The 19,535-nt window shown below is 38.2% G+C and overlaps 1 protein-coding gene across 1 annotated transcript in view; it reads right to left on the reverse strand.

Annotated features, from left to right (window-relative positions):
- The window catches only part of Adcy8 (adenylate cyclase 8), a gene marked incomplete at its 5' end in the record, with an annotated part of 218,698 nt that overhangs the window by 161,797 nt on the left and 37,366 nt on the right, over positions 1-19,535 (reverse strand). Inside the window, one exon of the mRNA XM_019210479.2 lies at positions 10,141-10,290. Coding sequence (XP_019066024.1) covers positions 10,141-10,290 — 150 coding nt within the window. The remainder of the gene's footprint in view (positions 1-10,140; positions 10,291-19,535) is intronic.

The following is a 19,535-nucleotide window of genomic DNA, read 5'->3' on the forward strand; positions in this document are numbered from 1 at the left end:
CTGGGACCTGGGAGCTCCTGTACTGTTGGACTGCACTGCCCAATAGGAGCCATGGCTGTTGGCAGAGAAATGCAGTAACTGCCAATCCCAACCTAGCAGGGCAGGAGAGGGAGAGATGGGGACACTGACCTCGGTGTTCTCTCATCTTCTGGTGCCTCCCATGGCCAAACACAGGGTTGAGAATTTCAGGGTGACCACACAGGGCAGCCTCCTATGGCAGACAGAAAGGCAGAGAAGGACGGAGCCTGGGTCTCTGGAGGGTAAACTGAAATGATCAGCAAAGAATTCCAGGTACAAGACTGCAGGGCATCCTTGCTGGTCTGGGTGAAGGGGAGGTTGCGAGTGGTAGGATTCGAGTCAGGCTGTGATCAGGTAGTAGATGGGTAATGTGAGGTAAATGAGGTTGATTTTCATTCTGTAGGTTTTAGTGTGAGATCTTATATAATGGAGGTTAGGAGGTGAGACAGTTACATATTTCAGTTCACAAGTGATCCAGCTGAGACACAGACATAGCAGATAGACAGGGACTGAAACAGACATTTTATTACTGGCAAAGGAAGGGCAACTTTGTTGCAAAGTGAGTGAACCTGGGCTTCCTTTTTCATTTCCCCAGGAGAGGAGGAGTATCTGGGTCACTCTGGAACTTCCTGAAGCACTAAGCTCACTATGCGGGGAGCAGCAGGCTATGTGTGGGGCTCTCTGAGGGAAGGAAAGAGCCACACTCTTACCTCACAAAAAGCCTGCAAATGACTCCACCACATGAATCCTACTCAGGGGTGAAACAAGAACCCACAGCTGCCTACCTCATCATGCCAACCTGAGCTGGAGAGGGACAAGGACAGGTGAGGGAAAGCAGTGGGCTTGGCTTTGTATCCAGTACATTTCTGTAAAGCCCAGTGGTTTTAGAGTTTCCTATTCCATAAATCATAAGAAAAACGAGAAAAAGGAAGCCTTCTGGGAAGGAGTGAGTCTGTATAGCTAGACCAGTTCACATTGGAGAGGAATTGGTTGGCACTGGTTAGAAATGCTTTTGTTGGGAAGGCTTTGACCTCTCAGTACTAGTAAGGGAACAACCTATGGGACAGTTACTACACACCCAGTGGAGACAGCATCAGTGTCATCGTTGACATGGATGGGTCAGATGCAATGACATGCTATGTAGTAAGGGGTGGCTGGGAGGTGTGACACCCACTTTGGAGCCACCCAGCAGGATGCTATGGTGGGCATCTGGGTTTCAGAAACTGAAATGAGAATAATCACCAAAAGAGAGTAAAACATGAACAAAAATGAAGAGGTCAAGGAGAAGCCCTTGATGAATGCCTGTATTTAAGGGTTAGGAGGAGGAGGAAGAGGGATACAAGAAGGAAGTGGAAATCTGACCACCAGAAAAAAAGGCCAAGCCCTCCACAGTGAAAGAAGAGGAAGACACAAAGAGAGATAGAGGTGTGAGACAGGACAGCAGAATGCGGTGCTGCAGAGATCGCGGCTCACGGGAGGCAAGTAGAAAAACAAGTGCCACAACAGGTTGCCATGTTCTCTAAAAGTTCACGGGTTAGAACCAGAATGCCCAAGGTCACAGTTAATGGTATCTGAAAGCAAGGCCTCATGGAGGTGAATGGGATCATGTGAGGTGGGGGCGTTCCGATATTAGTGGCTTTAAAAGAAGACAAAGAGATCCAAGCTAGCACACTTGTGTGTGACCATGCGATGCCTTCCACCATTTTATGATGCAGCAAAAGACACTTGTTAGATGTTGGCGCCCTGATGCTGAACTTCTTAGCCCCCAGAACCCTAAGAAGAATAAAGTTCTATTCTTTACTAAATTACCCCATCTATAGTATTCAGTTAGAAGGACAGAAAATAAAAGGAGAAGGGAATTTACAGATTGCTACTTCAGGGCACGGAGGCGACAGTGGATGCTCACCGTCACCTGTGAGAGTTGCCCATGCCACAGTCACGAGGTTCCCTGCTCGTCCCCCTGAGGCCAGGTTTCCGAGGATGATGCCGCATCCCACGCAGGACTGTGGCAGGCACAGACCACCGCCAGACTAATTCACAGCTCAATGCCCAGACCTGCAGATTGAGCTGTAGAGCCTGCTTTTCATTCTGAACTCTTCTTTACATCACAGAGAAGTGCATTTAGGAGTTCGTGTCATAGCAGCTTTCCAGCACTACTACCTGCTTATCAGGGAAAGTTCATTTGCAGAGAAGGACAAAAACAAGAAGATGCGGAAAGAGAAAAAGAGCGGGACAAAAAGCTCCTTGGACTCAGGGCGGGTCTCCAATTCCTGACTCTGGTCCCTTCCTGAGCCTTCAATTCTTTCTCTACCTGAGAAGGTTTCGACATTTCCTTGCAAATTGACAATAAATTTCTTTTTATGTAGGTGAACTGGGAGTGGTTATTGTTACCTACAGCTTTTACTTGTACAATTGGGTGGAAAAGCCTACACTATGCAGATTTACTGTCTATATAGCTGCCTATGACTATATATGTTTTAAATATGTAATTGAAATTACAAATAGAATTCCTCAGGCACTGATCACATTGCATGTGCCTCTGAATAGACAGAAGGGCTTTGTAGCTTTTGGATAATCATTTCCGTCATCACATACACCTCCACTGAACAGAAGAAAGGCTGGACGTTATACAGCTGCGGGAGAATGGGGATTGAAATAACATTTATTTTTTTTCTCCGAAAATATAGACAAGAAATAAAATAAAATGATGAGAGATACGGTACATAGAGGAATAGGCTCTTGCAGGGGCAAGAGGACCAAGAAGAAGCCTTTAGGTGAAACTACTTTCTTCAGATGTGCACTCAGGCAGCATTTTATGCACACTGCAGTCATTGATGTAAAGGAAATACAGAAGATAAAGTTGGAGATAGGGACTGAGAGTTAAACAAAGTTCTTAACTTTCAAGGAGACATTCAATTCCTGCTTTTGGAATTCAAAGAACCCAAAAATACCGCAAGAAGAAAGCAGTTCCCAAATGATTCATTCACAAATATTTTTGAGTGAAAGAATATTTGGGAAATGCAATTAGTAGCAGGTATTATGTAAATTGCTTCTGTGTTTCTTCTCATTTATGTTTTTCTCTTTCTGGAAACACAAGCTACTATAAAGAACGTAAGTGAAAGATGTAAGCAGTCATTTCAAAGAGTTCACAAAACAGAAGCAAAATAAGTCTAGGAGTTAGTAGAATGAAGGAAAAAGATTAATTCAATAAACAAATGCACAAACCTCTTAGAGAGGTCACAGCTGCGGGGAACAAGAGAGTCTTTGTGGAGGAGATGACCTCTTAGGTGAGATTTGCTGGGTGGCTAGGGTGGGGGATGAAAGAAGGTCACATAGGGTAGGGAGAAAAGTGTAGCAGAGAAGTCAGGGTGGTGAGGTAAGGCAAATGGGCAGAGAGGGTGAATATTCAACATAGATTAAAGAATATAATCAACATGAAATAAGTTATAATAGATACAGCTGAGCATTGTGGCCTTGACTGCAAGAGAATGGAAACAACAGAAAAATGGAAGGCAGGAGGCTGACACTTGGAGTGTAATGAGAAGAATCATCTTACCGAAGTGGAAGGAATGAATATTCTGAGTTACTGCCATTTTTGGTTCAGCTTTGATTCTTTCTTGAAGGGGCTCATGAATGACAATGCTTCCCTTCACTAGTTAACAGTAACCATAGCTTTATAAAATGTCTTAAATGCTGCAAGGCATAAGCATGAGTCTAATCATCCAACTTATAAGCCAGTAAGAAACCCAGTTTCCTCATTCAATCTATTGTCCAAACCACTAGCTCAGACCAACACTGCCTAACAAAGACATTTAAGTTAAATGGAGTTACTTTAATACAGCTAAAACATCTGCTGCATTTAAAAATAATCTTCCTGCTGCTGCGACATATGGTGTCATCAGAAACTTCATTCCAGTGCCCCTAGAGCTTCTGAAACACCTCAAAATGCCATGATTACCATAAGGAGGTTTATGCAATTCCCAAAGCTGAAAGAAAAACAATTAATTCCTTTTAATATTTAAAATAAATATGAGCCATGTGGATCATTTGGGAGGAAGAATTGGATTTTTAAAACTACAATAATTAGAATCAAACTCCCCAAAGTGAGATGTTCCAAGATGTAGCTTCCAGATGGAAAATTCTCTGTGCAGGTCTATTTAAGATATGTACTCAGCCTGCCCCATATCTCCTGCATAGGACAAAATGCTCTCTGTTCCAAGATTTTAATAGGGGGCACAGGTGTCTTCACTTTTACAAAGGCGATTTATTAAAATATTTGTGTAGGTAAAGGTGAAGCCAGGAGCTATGATTTAAGTCCAATGATACTCAGATAAATGAATGTTAATCAGAATCTCATCTATTCTGGCTACTGTGATAGATAAATATTAGAGAATCAGATGAATTAGAGTAGCTGTTTTAAATGGTCTTTAGTGGTCTTAGAAAGAGATGTAGATAAGTAAAAGTTGTAAAGTATGACAGATTCTGTAATAGAGTTCAGTGGGAGCCCAACAATGGAATTTCAACTCTACTCTGGGGGGTAAAAACCAGGCTCATGGAGGAAAGGACCTTGTCATGGTAGGAGGGAGATGGACTTTCCAGGACGAAAGAACTGCATGGCACAGAGAGATGAAATAGATCAAGGAGTTCATGGTCACTTGATGCAGCATGGGAAGGAGGGAGCAAAAAGAGCCCAAAGAGAGGACAGGGGCTACATCCTGGAAGATGTGTTAGGCTATGTGTGTGGGCTTAGCTAAATATTGGTGTGAACGAGTGATTGAGATGACTGAGAAGGCTGGATTTGCATAGGGTTAACCTTATCTATCAGAGATGAATGACAACAATGCCGTTATCATCATGGGATTCTCTCTAACACGCCTGGACCACTTACTCTGCCTCAGCCTAAGACATTTTCAATCTACACTGCAATCTTTGGAGGAAGGTAAAGTCATTAAGTTTGTCTTGCACTCACAAAATCAAGGTCTCCAGAGGGCAGCAGGTTCCACAGGCAGAAAGTGCAGAGCGGCACTTTGACTCAAACCTTCCAGATTCTGAAGCCATTGCTCTTAACACTTATCCTACACTGGCACTAAAGCAGGCCAGAATTTTGAGATGGAGAGTCAGACTGGAGGATGAGAAGCTGGGGACCAAGAGAGCAGACAGAGGACTGCTCGGTATGTTCCACACTAATTGCAGTAGGTGAGAAAACTTGGCAGGAAGTAGAAAAAGAGGAAGAGGAAGAGGAAGAAGAGATGACAATGTTCTTGCCTTCCTAAAGTAAGAGGTGGACATGTGTTCAACCTCTTGCAGCCAATCTAGATAAAACAATGTCAGCATTTGAACCCAGTCAATAATCTCTGCTTAGTGCTGTGCCACCTACTCTGGGGGGAGGTAACATATTGTACGGTTGATGGTCACCTTCCAGGAGCCTAGTTTTTTTTTGTTTTGTTTTGTTTTTTGGTACTGGGGATTGAACTCGGGTCCTTGTGCTTGCGAGGCCACTGAGCTAAATGCCCGGCCCCAGGAGCATAGTTTAAAAACACATTGGAAGTGACAGCAAAAGCGTTTAGCATTTGCTAGTTCCTTGACTTCAAGAATCATGCATGCAACTTCAGGTTCAAGCGTCTCATCACACAATGAGAACAATCCAGCAGAGGGATGCATGGTTCATGTAGTACTCGGCCTCTAACTCTTGCTGGAAGACTTATATTTGGAAAAACAATTAGCAACCATCATTAAGTATTGATGATCCTCATCATTTACAACCATGTAGTTCACACTGGTTTTTAGTGACTGCTTGATGGTTTGTGGAGAGTAATGAGATATAAAGCATCTTTCAGAGGCTCACAGTTTGTCTCAACAAGTTTGCAAAGATCGATATAAAGTGTAAAGAGATCAGTAACAGATTTCCTTCCCTCTGTTGCATGCTGGATTCTGAACAATACATGGTGAATAGCTAACACTCAGTAAACATATATTTTTCATAGATGGGCAAGTAGCAGTTTTGAAGTAATATGCAATTTTCTAAAGGTATCAGAGAAAGCTATTGCTCAAATTTGTTACCGTTCAATAGATCATATATGTATTTCTTGTTACCCGTATATTTACTAATTTATTTCTTCCCTATCTTCCAAGAATTATAGCTCTATTCATCCTAGGCCTAACCCAAAGAAAAAGATGCGTCTTATTTGTCTTTGTATCTACAGCATGAATGAGTGACTGCACAGACCAAAAGAAAAAGAAAGGAGAAGAAGAATGAATAGGCATGGGAGTGCTCATAATTTCTCCAACAAATTGTTCTTTTACTTTAAGATATTTTGATGTGATGTTGCCCCTTATGGAATACTTGTCACTGCTTATCTGCTAAGCTAGATCTTATCTACAAGTCAGTCCAGACAACAGCTTTTTAGGTGACCATCTGTTAGCATGCGGTTTAGGCTTGACCACACACTATAGCCACAGTTATCTGTGTCGTTGTCTGACTCCTTCCATACTTGATGACATTTTTAAAGCCAGGTACCAATTACTACTCATTGTATCCTCAATGCCCATCAGAGTGCCTCACACATAATACTCCCTCAAGAAATAGATCAACTCAAGGTTCAACTAATTACTTCAATATTTCCTTTATATCCTACCATGAGGTTAATTTAGTGCCTGAAAAATCCTACAGAATTTGGTCAGAATATGGTCAGATAGCTTCTGCATTTCTGATTGCAACAATGCTGTGAGTATGGTTGGGATAACTAGAAAAGGAAAAAGCACCCCTTCTGTATCCTTCACAGGATGTAGAACTATTGACCTTCGTAATGGCATTTGTTAGTTTGGATCTAAAATGGCCCCCAAACAACTCCAGGGTTCACTGGGGTATGACCTGGAAGAAGAGTATATTCTTGTCTCCACCCTATTCCTCTGTTGCTCTGCCAGGCCCCACCACCATGCCATTTCTGCCCTGGAGCCAGCTGACCATGGACTGAAACCTCAGAAACCATGAACCAGATAAATCCTGGCTGTTTTACACTGTAAATGTCAGGTGCCTAGTCCCAACAATGAAAATGACTGACGTGGCATTGTATTAGCTTTAATGAGAGGTAAATGGGGGCCTGTTTATCAAAGATGTGATATTTTAAAAGATACGGATGCAGCCTGGTTGCTGTATAGCTAAGGAGAACCACTATTTTGGTCCACCTCCATATAAACACCTGTAGGACGTTTCAACTGAAACAAGCCAATTCATAGTATTTTATCCAGTGTGCCCTCTTGGGACTGAACTATGTTGGCTGACTCATAAATAATTATGCACAATGGTGCCAGTAGAAACTCCTCACAGGTGCAAAGGCATTGAGTACAATATTTCTAACTGTTAAGGAGACTTTTCAGGTGAAGTATTTATTATTCCCTTGCTGTGGATGGAAAAATGGAGACTCAGAATTTGCTTAAGCTCACTAAAATAACTAAGCAAAAATTCCAAATCCAAGGCAGTCTTGTTTGAAAGTCAGTGTCTTTTCTGCTAGACTATACTGCCTATCTACCATTGAGAAAGTTCCCAGGGATAATGGAAACCTGCAGAAGAGATCAAATGACAATGGAAAGTAACTTTAGTACCAAATGATACAGCGTAGCTATTTCAGGTGCTAGGAGAGCCAGGGGTACCTGATCATAGCTGTGAATATGGAACTACAAGAATCCCACAGCATATTTTACTGAACCCTTGGAACAAAGAATTTTTGTTTTTTTGAAACAGTGTCTCACTATGTAGTTGAGACTGACCTGGAACTCACTATGTAGCCCATGCTGGTCTTGAACTCAGTGATCCTCCTGCCTCAGTCTCCCAAGGGCTGGGATTACAGGTGTGCACCACCACACCGGCTTGAAAGAAGAACTTTTTACCAATGAGTCTTTTCATATATCTCAACCATGAAAACAATGAGGGTGATTTTTAATTTTGCATTGTTTATGCAAATATCTCATTTGAGAAAATATAATGATAAAGACACTGTTCTGTGTATAAACAAGAAAGCTATACCTGAGTTTATGTGGCTCAATTTTGTTAGTAAAGCCATAGTCTGAATTTTGTTGGTCTTTTTACATTTGAATTGTCTCTTGTTCTCAGCTTTATATTATTAATATTATTATTATTATTATTATTATTATTATTATTATTATTTCCTTCTTTCCTCTACCAAGTTGCAAAGAATTAATATTAGGAAGGATAGTGGAAGATCTCTCAACCACGTTAGATTACTAGATCAAAGTAATTTCGTATGCTGAATTTGAAGCATGAAAAGGAGAAGAAAGTCTTATGGACATGATACAGCAATCATGTTAATGTCTCCAACTCCAATATTTCATAAACACTGCATGAGCGGCATCCCAGAGAACCCACTCAGAGTTCAGCTGTTTTTGTGACACAGTATCGAAAGCAGTGAATAAATTATTAATATGGCAGCATGCTCTGAATTGGCGCAAGTCCCGTGGAAAGAGTGATGTGCCTGCCTGGCAACTGCTGCTTTGGAGAGGAACATAATCCACAGTCCTGGGAGATACTCTTGTCTATTGTACAAGATGCTTTCTTTTTTGAAGTTCTTGTTCCAAGAGTTATTCATAGAAGCCATGATAAAACTATGAATAGATGGGTTCCACAATTGCTTTAGGCATTAATTTAGAAATCCCCTATTCTGAGTCCTGTGATTCAGACACAGGAGCTGCAGGTCCTGTTGTCTCCTTTGTGCCCTTGACAATGCAAACAGTGGTGGAAAGTGAGTCTTGGAGAGTTGCACCAGATCTGTCTTCCTTAGCTACTATCACACAGACTTGGGTCCATGCATTTCAAGACCCTTGTTTTCCTGATGATTGGATCGAGTTAATCATTCAGAACATGCTGAGTCTTTACCAACTCCTCTGCCACTTCTCAAAGCATTACTGCATAAAGCTTACAATAAAGTGTATTACTATTATAGTTCATCTGTCAAGGGCATAACTTTAAGAAACAGAGCCTGGTATGATAGAAATAATATATGTATTATACATAGATGTCCTAAGAGCTTATAAACTCAGAGACTACATTATTCTAAAACCCATTTCCAACACATTACTGATATTCCTCTTTAAGAAATTATTTTCAGAAGCAATGATGACGCGCATGAATATTTGAACATGCGAAGAACTTTAAAAGGAGCAAATCTTTCTTCTTTGGAAGCTAATTTTATTTTGGAGAAACACAGCAGTTGAGACCAGAGCTATTTTTAGCTCTCTATAATACCTCCTAAATCAGTATGCCCAAGATCTTACTTCGTTTCAATCTGTTGAGACAGAACTAACTCATTGTAATCTGCTTCATCTATTGTATCCCTTACTCTGAGACTGGTATCAAGTCCGTGAAATTTATTTTGTGCAATCTCTGTTCTAAAAACCAGGGTGAAGTGTTAAGGACTAGACGTGTACATGACTCTTCTATGCGTTCACTATATCATTTAAACTCTTCTTATGCAATGAAATTTTTTGTCTGACATCACATGGTTTCTCTTATATGAGAAACCCAAAGTATAAATAAAGAGCAAAGTAAAAGATAAATAATAAGAAGTAGGGAGATAGATCTTTCTTAAAGAGGAAGGAGATAGCAAGATGGAGACAGGGGAGGAGGAGGGAGATGAAAAAAGGAATCGAGACATGTCATGTATTTATATGAACTCCACACAAGGAATGTAAGCATTATGTACTACAGACACGTACTAATAAAGAAAATGATCTGAAAAATGTCATTCAACATAGAGAAAAGACATTTTTATCTGAAATAATAGTTTGTAGCTTCAAAGAAGGAGAGTCAAAGATAAGAACTTTGATGCTTTTTAGGATCTATGGCATGGGCACAAAACACATTAGTCAAAGGTGTCAGAAAACCACTTTGTTACTGCAATCATTTTATTTCCATTTTAAGAACAATTAAGGAGTGTGGAGAATAAGGCCAACCTACTTTGATCTTTAAGTTTAACATAACTATTGTAGATTCTGGATGCCCATGACACAAACTTTGTGAGGGCACCTGCAAGTCAGGATGTGTTTGGGAGAAAGAAAAAACTCAGAATGTTTTGTTGATGACCGAGACACAGTCTTTCCGGTTCATACCTGTCTTTGGTTCTCTGTCTCCAGGCGCAACCTGGCTTCTACACATCTCCGTGTCTCCAGGAAGGCTTGGCGCTGGGCCCTGTCCGACAGGTAACTGATGAAGATTCCAGCTGTGTTCATACACATGAAGAGCACTGCTTGTGCCACAACCTAAGACAGAATTCAAACAGCCTGGTCAGCTGGTTAAGACAAGAGCTGCTTGGGGGCAAAGAGATAAATAACAATTTCAAGGGTGAATCTCAATGTATTAATTCAGTTTTTTAACATGTTAGTGAACTGTACCCTTTGGTCAGACCTTCAGTCAAATGTTACCCCCTTTGAGAGGACTGCCTCTTTTTCCCTTCCTTCCTACTTCCCCATTTCCTCCTTCCTGTTAGATTTCCCTTGCTTTAAGATGGCTGCACATGGAATAGCAGCCTCCATGTTAAAATATGGCTTCACCCAACAAAGGACAGGCTTCTTCCCATCATGCCTCTTCTCCAGCCAAAAGAGTAACCTGATACTCAAAGTCATGACATAAACATTAAAGTGTGATTCATTTTCAATAGAAGAGATTAGCAAAAGACATTTATTCTGACCTGACTCAGATGCTACAGTTAGCAGATAAAAATTATAGCAGCTCTTAACTTCTCAGAGACATAAAGTTAAGTATACAAATAGTGAATGAAAAGGTGGGAAGTAAGCAGAGAACTAGAAACCACACACACTCATGGAGAAAATCCTGAAAATGAAAAAACACAATATTTGAAATGAAAACCTCTACTAGATGATATAATAGAAGAATGTAGATGACAGATTGAAGAGTCAGTAAACTTGCAGTTTTATCGCTAGAAGATGGTCCTTTTGAAGAAAAAGATTTCACAAAGTTTTTGGCGATCTGTGTAATAATAATAAAGGATCAAATATACATCTAATTGGATTTGCAGCATGAAAAGAAAACGGGAATGGGGAAAATTTGTTTGAAGAAATAATACTTTCACAGGCTTTATAGCAGCAAGTAATTAGAGATTCAAGAAGTTCAGAGAACTCTACACAGGCTAAATTTGAACCATAGTGTGCTTGTGTGCAGCATAGTCAAGTGTGAGAAGCCAAAGAGAATTTTGACAACAGCCAGAGAAAGATTGCAAAGTAGAGGGGGCCTATTCTCCAGTTATTATAATGATTTCCAGATTTTATATAAAGGAATAATCTATGTGTTATCATAAGAGATATTCCTAAAATACAAAAGTGTGAAAGTCAAAACAAAATAAGATTGGTTTGTTGTATAAATGCCAAGTTAAAGAAAGAAACATTACCAGAGAGATAGGGTTCTTATATAATAATAAACCATTTATCAGGAAAATAAAAATTCTGAACTTGAACACATTTAACAACATAAAATCACACAATACAGAATATAATGTAAATATATTTAATTAGTTATAAGTCTAATACCATCATGAGCTATTTAACAATGTTTAGCAGTTAATGTTCAGTTATAAATCATTAAAGACAGTTATAAATATTAAATACAATTAATAGTTTCTCCGACTAATAACCTTAAAATGGAACCTAGCACCCAAGAACTACATTATACAAATTATCCTTAAGCATATATTGAAAATTATAGAGCATCGTATAATAAGACCTGAAGCTAATCCAGTAAATTTCAAAGAACTAGTATCAAGTAAACATGGTTATTGATAACAATGTCATCAAGTTACAAAGCATTGTAAAAAGATAGCTAGAAAAACACTGTGTTAAGCAATTAAAAAGTTTTCCAAGTAGATGGATCTTAGGGTATATCATAATGGAAAATGTGTATGGTCAAAGAATAATGAAAATGTATACAACAAAACTAGTAGTCCTTCAGAGAAATTTATAGTCATAAATGTTTCATTTGAAAAAAATAAAGGTAAGAATTAATGTACTAGCCATTCATCTTAAGGATTTAGCAAAACCAACAAAACAAAACAAAAACCACCATAAGTACAAAATATATAACAGGAAAAATAATAAAATAAGAGCAGCAAATAATATAATTAAAAAGCAAATAATGATAAAGAGGGTCAATAAAGTTTATGGTTTTGTTGTCTGAAAAGACAAAACAGAAATACTTCTTGTAAGCTAAATAGACACAAAAGGTACAAATGATCAAATTAAGAGAAAATAGGACAAGTGAAAATATTGAAAAAAACCAATAAATAATAAAAACGTACTATGAACTTTGATGCTAATCAGATATTAATAGAATTGTGATATTTCTTAAAATATATTTTTACCAAGGCTGACTCGAGAAGGAGTAAAATTAAATAAGTGTAATCATAATTAAAAATCTTTCTACAGGAGAAGGAACAGGCCCCGATGGCTTCATCAGAATTCTCCATAACAGCTGTGGAACAAATCATTTAAATCTTTTATTTCTCGCAGAGAATAGAAAATAGAGAACACTCCCAACTCAGCTTATATTGCTAGCACTATAACCTTGTTATTAAAACTAATATAGTTGGTTTCTAAAAGTAAATAAGAGGTATACTTCATGCATTATCATTCAGTGACATTATTATGTATAATAATAACAAATTAAATCCATCTATATATAAAAGATAATTCAACTTCATTATATTGAATTTTTTCAGGAATTTGAAGTAGTTTGACATTATCAAATCAACTGATATAATTCACCATATTTATGGTCTTAAAAATATAATCATCTGATTATCTATGGGAAAAAGTATTGATAAATTCAATCTTCTTCAATTGAAAAACTTCTGAGAATAGAAGTTAACTTTCGTAATTACTACATAGGACATCTATAGAAACATAATCAAGGTACTATGATATTTGTATGATCTGTGGATGTGAATGGAGAGCCCAGAAACATAAGCATACAAACTTTACAAATGAACACTATAGGCATGAGGAGAAAAGATGGCATTTCAACCAAGGGTATTACAAAAATTTGTTATTCACTTAGAGAAGTAAAAGCAAATTCCTGCCTGATTCCATAAACCGAAGTATACCGCTGGTGGTTTAAAGTCCTAAATATGACAGGCAAAAGTGTAAAATTTATAAGAAATCTAGGAGAATATTTTTATTATGTTAATAGGTTATTAAAATAAAACAGAGTAGAAGCAAATAAAAGCCATAGGTGAATACATCTATTAAGTTAAAATTAAGAATTGCTATTCTACCAAAAGACCCCATAAATTTAATGAACAAAAAAAATCCTTATTCATCAACAAAGTTATCAGAAATGTGTACTTTTCAGAAAAGCTAGTTATGACACTTATAACCAACAAGGAATTAATTTGCAGTGCATAGGATGAATTTACATAAATATACGAGGAAATTATTTAGTGCTATGTAAAACAAGAGGAAAAGACTGAAACATGCACTTCAATGATGAGAAAAATGAAAATAAGGGCAATATTATTAGTAAAACTAGAAACTATAAGTTAATATTCACAATGGGAGACAGTATCACACTTACTGGGTTGGCCATGAAAAGCAAACACAGATGTGGTACACTGTCAAGTTAGGAAGGTTGTTGGTGGGAACATGACTTTATGCAGCCTGCACTGGCTTCACAATCACCCCTCCAGCTGCACCTTCCCACTCCACACCCCAGAGCCAACTCAGGAGACAGGGCCAAGATGTTCAGAGCAGTGTTTTCCATGTGGGCTTAGAACAGAAATAATCTGAAGGTCTATCAATAACAGAACAGCTAGATATTTTGGGATGTATTAAAACACACCCTATTCAACAGTGAAAATGAATTAATTATCAGTGCACGCATCAAAATGGGTAAGTGTAGAAGGAATAATGCTGAGAAAAATTCCAGTGATACAATGTTTAAAAACACGCAAAGCTAAACAATATATGTATGGACATTAGGATACCACATAATGTCACTTTTTACTCAACAAATTGTCAATGATGGAGTGTTTAACAGCATCCTGTTCTGTCTAGGTTGCAAGAGAAGTAGCTACTCTCATACCTAGTTGGAGAACATATGAATTTGGCAATATCTATAAAAATTGATGGGATTTCTTACCATTAGCCCAATATCTCCACTTCTGTGGACTTTATGGGTTACTATAACCACCCATGTACAAAAATCAAAAGAGGCCAGGGATTTAGCTCAGTGGTTCAGTGGCCTGCCTTGCAAGCGCAAGGACCTGAGTTCAATCCCTCGTACAAAAAAAAATCAAAAGAGATCATAGTATTGCTAACATTACTGGAAGTAATCAACATAGCTACAAAGAGGATCAGTTCAATTATAAATCTACAATTTAAGAGTATTTTGGGGGAGCAAAGGGCCAAAATTTATTATCGCTTCAGGGCACACACCCAGTAAGATACTGGACAATTTTAGGAACAGAAACAAGTCTTGGTGCATAATGACTAGCTGTTGTACTTTATATGTATGTGTAGCAGTTACTAAAATGTACAAGTTTTAAATTGATTGATAAATATGTTACTAAAAACGAGTACAAAACCAACCAACACCCCATCATGCCACGAAAGCCTGGTTGGTCCTCTTCCAGCTCATTTCGTATCCCATCCCCAACCCGGCATTTTGGGTCAATCAATCTTGTTTACTCTGTGTTCCTCTAATTAGGTCTTTCCCATCTTTGAACCATTCAAATGCTGTTGTCTCTGCCTCAGAACATCCTTCCCCATAGTTCTTGGTTTTACCATTTCTCTGGCTGTCCTGCTCTTGACTTTATTATGGTTTTCACAGAGATGCACCCAATCACTCTATCAAAGTAAGATCTCCCCACAATCTTTTATTTTTGCACCTGTAATTTATCACACATTGTGATCATATATTTTTTCACTTGCTCTCTTGGTGGATGTGTATCACTCACACTTGATCTCTATCTCTGCCCATACTGAGATGATGTTTGTCTTACCCACTGATTGAAACCTAGTTTCTTGCATAGTAGATGATAAGTGCTCAGCACTTATGAATTGTATGTATGAATCTCTCAGCACCTAATGAGTACTAAATACTTGATTAATGAACACATGAATGAATTGCTTTCCTATGTCACACCAATCATCATTTACAAGATGATAGAATAGTGATCTTACAGGAACAATGACAAGATAAAATACTGAAGAATTTCCTCAATAACAGTGATGGCAGATGGGGGACAGCTAGAAAAAGGTGAAACTACATGATGTGAAAAAAAGATAGAGCTATTTTTGGTTAAGAAAAAAAGAAAGAAAATCTACATATACATGTATTTGCATGTATACGTACATTCGTTTGTGTAAATATGTGTGTTTTGAAATAAGAATAAGTTACTCAGGTGAACAAAGTGTCAGGTTATGGAAGAACACTCAGGCAGGGGAGCCCCACACCATGACCTCTTTCTTCCCAGAAGCATCTGAAGATTCCAAAAGAGGTGACTGAGAGTCTGAGAAATAGAGCAGAATGTCACAGACTGAGTGCCAGGAGAACAAAAACTGAGGCCTGCTAACATGGGAGAAGAATAAAGTCCAGAATCAGGTTAGCTGTCCACAAACCCTTGATTCTTGGTCAGGAATTGATCTCATATATAACATTTAAAAATAAGATTTTGTATTTTATTATCAAATCATTATCTAAGAATACCCAAAATATTCAATTATTATTGCTACTTTTAAAAAATATGTTCCTGATTTTAACGTGAAAGCTTTCAGTTTTTGGCCATTTAATATGATGTTTGCTGTTGGTTTTTCATAGGTAGCCTTTATTAAGATATAGACCATCTATTCCAATTTTTTGCAGGTTTTTTTAAAAATCATGAATGGTGTTGAATTTTTGTTAAATGCCTTTTCTGCATCTATTGAGATGATCATATGGTTTTTGTCCTTGACTTTGTTAATATAGTGTATTACATTTATTGACTTACGTATATTGAACCATCCTTGCATCCCTGGAATAAATCCGACTTGGTTAGGATGTATGATCTTCTTGATGATCCTCTGTATTCTGTTTGCTAGCATCTTATTAAGAACTTTTGCATCTATTTTCATTAAGGAGATTGGCCTGTAGCTTTCTTTTTTAGTTGTGTCTTTCCCTGGTTTGGGAATCAAACTGATACTTGCTTCCAGGAATGAATTTGGAAGTATTGCTTCCCTTTCAATTTCATTGAAAAGTTTAAAGAGTGAAGGCAGTAGTTCTTCTCTAAATGTCTTGTAAAATTCAGCAATGAATTCATCAGTACCTGGACTTTTCTTTATTGGTAAATTTTTAATTACATTTTCAATTTCACTGATTTTAATTGGGGGGTTTAACATGTTTTTATCTTCTTTGTTCAACTTTGGTAATTCATAAGTATCTAGAAATCTGTCCATTTCTTCTGTGTTTTCTATTTTATTAGAGTACAGGTTCTCAATGTAGGTATTAATGATTCATTGGATTTCTGTTGGGTCTGTTGTGACTTTGCCTTTTTCATTCCTGATTGCATGGATCTGAGCTTTTTCTTTCCTTTTTTTGATAAGGTTAGTTAAGGGAGCTGCTCCTCAGACAAAGGACTATTATCTAGAATATATAAAGAACTCAAAACAACCAGCCCCCCCAATATAAAGACCAGATTCAAAAATGGGCATCTGAAATGAACAGACATTTCTCAGACAAAGAAGTCAAAACAGCAAGTAAATATATGAAAAATGTTCCACATCACTGGTCATTCAAGAGATGCAGATAAAAACAACACTGAGATTCCACCTCACCCCACAAAGAATGGCTGCTGTCAAGAAATCAAACAACAACAAATGTTGGCAGGGTTGTGGGGAGAAAGGAACCCTTCTTCATTGTTGGTGGGAGCGCAGACTGGTGCAACCCTATGGAAGGCAATTTGGAGATATCTCAAAGAGCTTTGACTAGCGGTTCCATTTGACCCAGCCATCCCTCTGATGGGTATCTTTCCAAAAGAATTAAAAGAATCATATCATAGAGATATATGTGCACCTATGTTTATAGCAGCAGAGTTTGTAACAGCTAAAACTTGGAAACATCCCATTTGCCCATCAAGTTATTGAAACTCAATAAAGAAGATATGGATTTTCTATAAAATGGAATATTACTCAGCCATAAAAAAGAGAAATTAGATTCATTCACAGGAAAATGGATACATATTGAGGATATACTCCTAAGTGAAATAAATAAGTCACACATGTAAATACTGAATAGTTTCTCTGGTATGAATAAACTATAATAGTACATAAGAAAGATCTTAATGATATAATTAACAATGTGAAATAGGAAGAAAGGGGCTAAAGGTGTAGGGAAAGTGGGAAGGGTAGGGGAAAGGTAATAAGAGAAAAGAAAAAATATGAGAAAATGAAAAAATGGAAATGAAGTGTTTGTAAAGGGAGAGGGGAGGAGGGGTGAAGGGAGGGTAGGGACAAGGGGAAAAAATGAGAACCAAGACCTATCATGTAAAGGTACAAGATCCCAATAATGAATATAACTGTACTGTATACCTAAAATGTACCAATAAACTCAATGAGGAAAGAAATTTTTAAAAGTAAAAAATGTAATGAAGTAAGTACCATTTCATTGTGCCAGTTTCAGACCTGTATTTCCAAGAAGGAATAACTGTGTATTGTCATGACTGTCTCAGATAGGATGTATTTTATAATACCTCCAACCTACAAGTCTGTCTAGATTCTTGCTGTCTCCCACTCTCAGTAAGTCACATCACACCCAGAGGTGATGTGCTAAGGATATGATAGTACTGCTTCCAGTAGCACACAAGAAGCATTTGTTAATCAATATTTTTCTAATGTATATGTTTGTAAACTATATCTGAGAATCTTTCCTAATCTCTCACATGTATTCATTCACAATTATTGATGGAGCAAGTTCCAAGTGTCAGACTAGTAACATACAAAGCAGATAGAGTCCTGCTCTTATTCTAGAGGGGGAAGTAAACAAGTGAACTGAGGAATACTTAACACACAGTGGTGGTGGAATGTGTGTGCATGGTTAATAGTGTTAAGAAAATACAGCAGTGTAAGGAAGATACAAACTAGTAAGATAGAAGGAGGAGGGATGGGATATAATTTCAGAAAAGTCCCTTTATGATAAGATATTTGAACAAAGATCTGAAGAAAGTGAAAAAGTCATGAGGTGAGCTCTGAAAGACCATGAAGGAAGAGACCACGAAGGATCTTGAGGCCATGACAAAAACATTGGCTTTTCTTTTAGTGAGATGAGAAAAACCTAAGGATTCTGACAACTGGGGAAATGTGACCTATCATTTACATTTTCACTGTCACATTGGCGGGTGTGAAGAGAACAGACTGCAGAGTGGACAGATGGAGCCTGGGAGATGAGCTGGCTATCTTTGCCAAAGGATCAAGGAGATGATTGTGCAGGTGGTGATAAAGGACTGAAACTTGAATATATTTCAAAGGAAGAGATAGTAGGACTCATGGATGAATTTATTTGTGGACTATGAGGAAAAGAGAGGAGACAAAAAAGATTCTTAGGGTGATGGTTTACATCTAAAATGTTTTTCCAAAGTCTCTGATGTTGAGGGGTGAGGTTTGGGAGGGCAACTGATTCATGGACTCTCTCTATTCAGTGGATTAATCTATAGATATGTTCAGAGCTGAATATGCTCTTCAGAGGTAGTGCTTAGCTGGAGGAAATGGGTCAACAAGGACATGTCTTTGAAAGGTACCCTTCTCTCTTTGACTCTTCCTGATCTCTTCACTTCCTAGCTGCCATGTGCTGAGTAGCTTCCTTCCACCAGGACCTTCCACCATGCCATTTCTTTCTTGTAGCCAGAAACAGGCTGTAAATTGAGCTTTCTGAAACCACAAGCCAAAATAAACCTCTCCTCATTAAGTTATGGCTAGGATGAGAAAGTAACTAATATACTCAGCTGGTTAATTATTCTGATTGTACACAAGGATCATCTGGAGGGTTAAAAACTGCAGATGCTCAGACCCACTGAACAAAAGTGCCCGAGGAGGTAGTCTTGAGATCTTTATATTTGGGAAGCCCTCAAGTTAATTTGTGAGAATGGATCCCCCAGGCTACATAAGGAATGTGTGATTCATGTAAGTGACTTGAAATCATGGGCAACACTGAATTTTGATCTCCAATTCTATCTTTCCACCATTCTTTTTAAATTCTGAATTGCCCAAAGGCAGACACTGTGTCCCTGGTGGTTTTCTCTCTTAGCACAGGGCCTGGTGTCCTAGAGCTGCATTTGTACTTGGTGAATCTATCTGACTGGACACCACATAAATGAATTCTATTTGCCCACCGCTTTGGACCAGTTTTATAATCACTGGGAAGAAGAAAGTTGTTACTCTGCACCAAAAAGCCTCTGTAAATCCATATGGAGTACATCCCCAGCTGTTGTACCAACCATGGGTGTTGGAAGGTTCTCCATGAGGCTGGG

The sequence above is a fragment of the Fukomys damarensis genome, unplaced genomic scaffold (genome assembly GCF_012274545.1).
Source record: "Fukomys damarensis isolate Sample0158 unplaced genomic scaffold, DMR_v1.0_HiC HiC_scaffold_5, whole genome shotgun sequence".
Taxonomy (NCBI): Eukaryota; Metazoa; Chordata; class Mammalia; order Rodentia; family Bathyergidae; genus Fukomys; species Fukomys damarensis.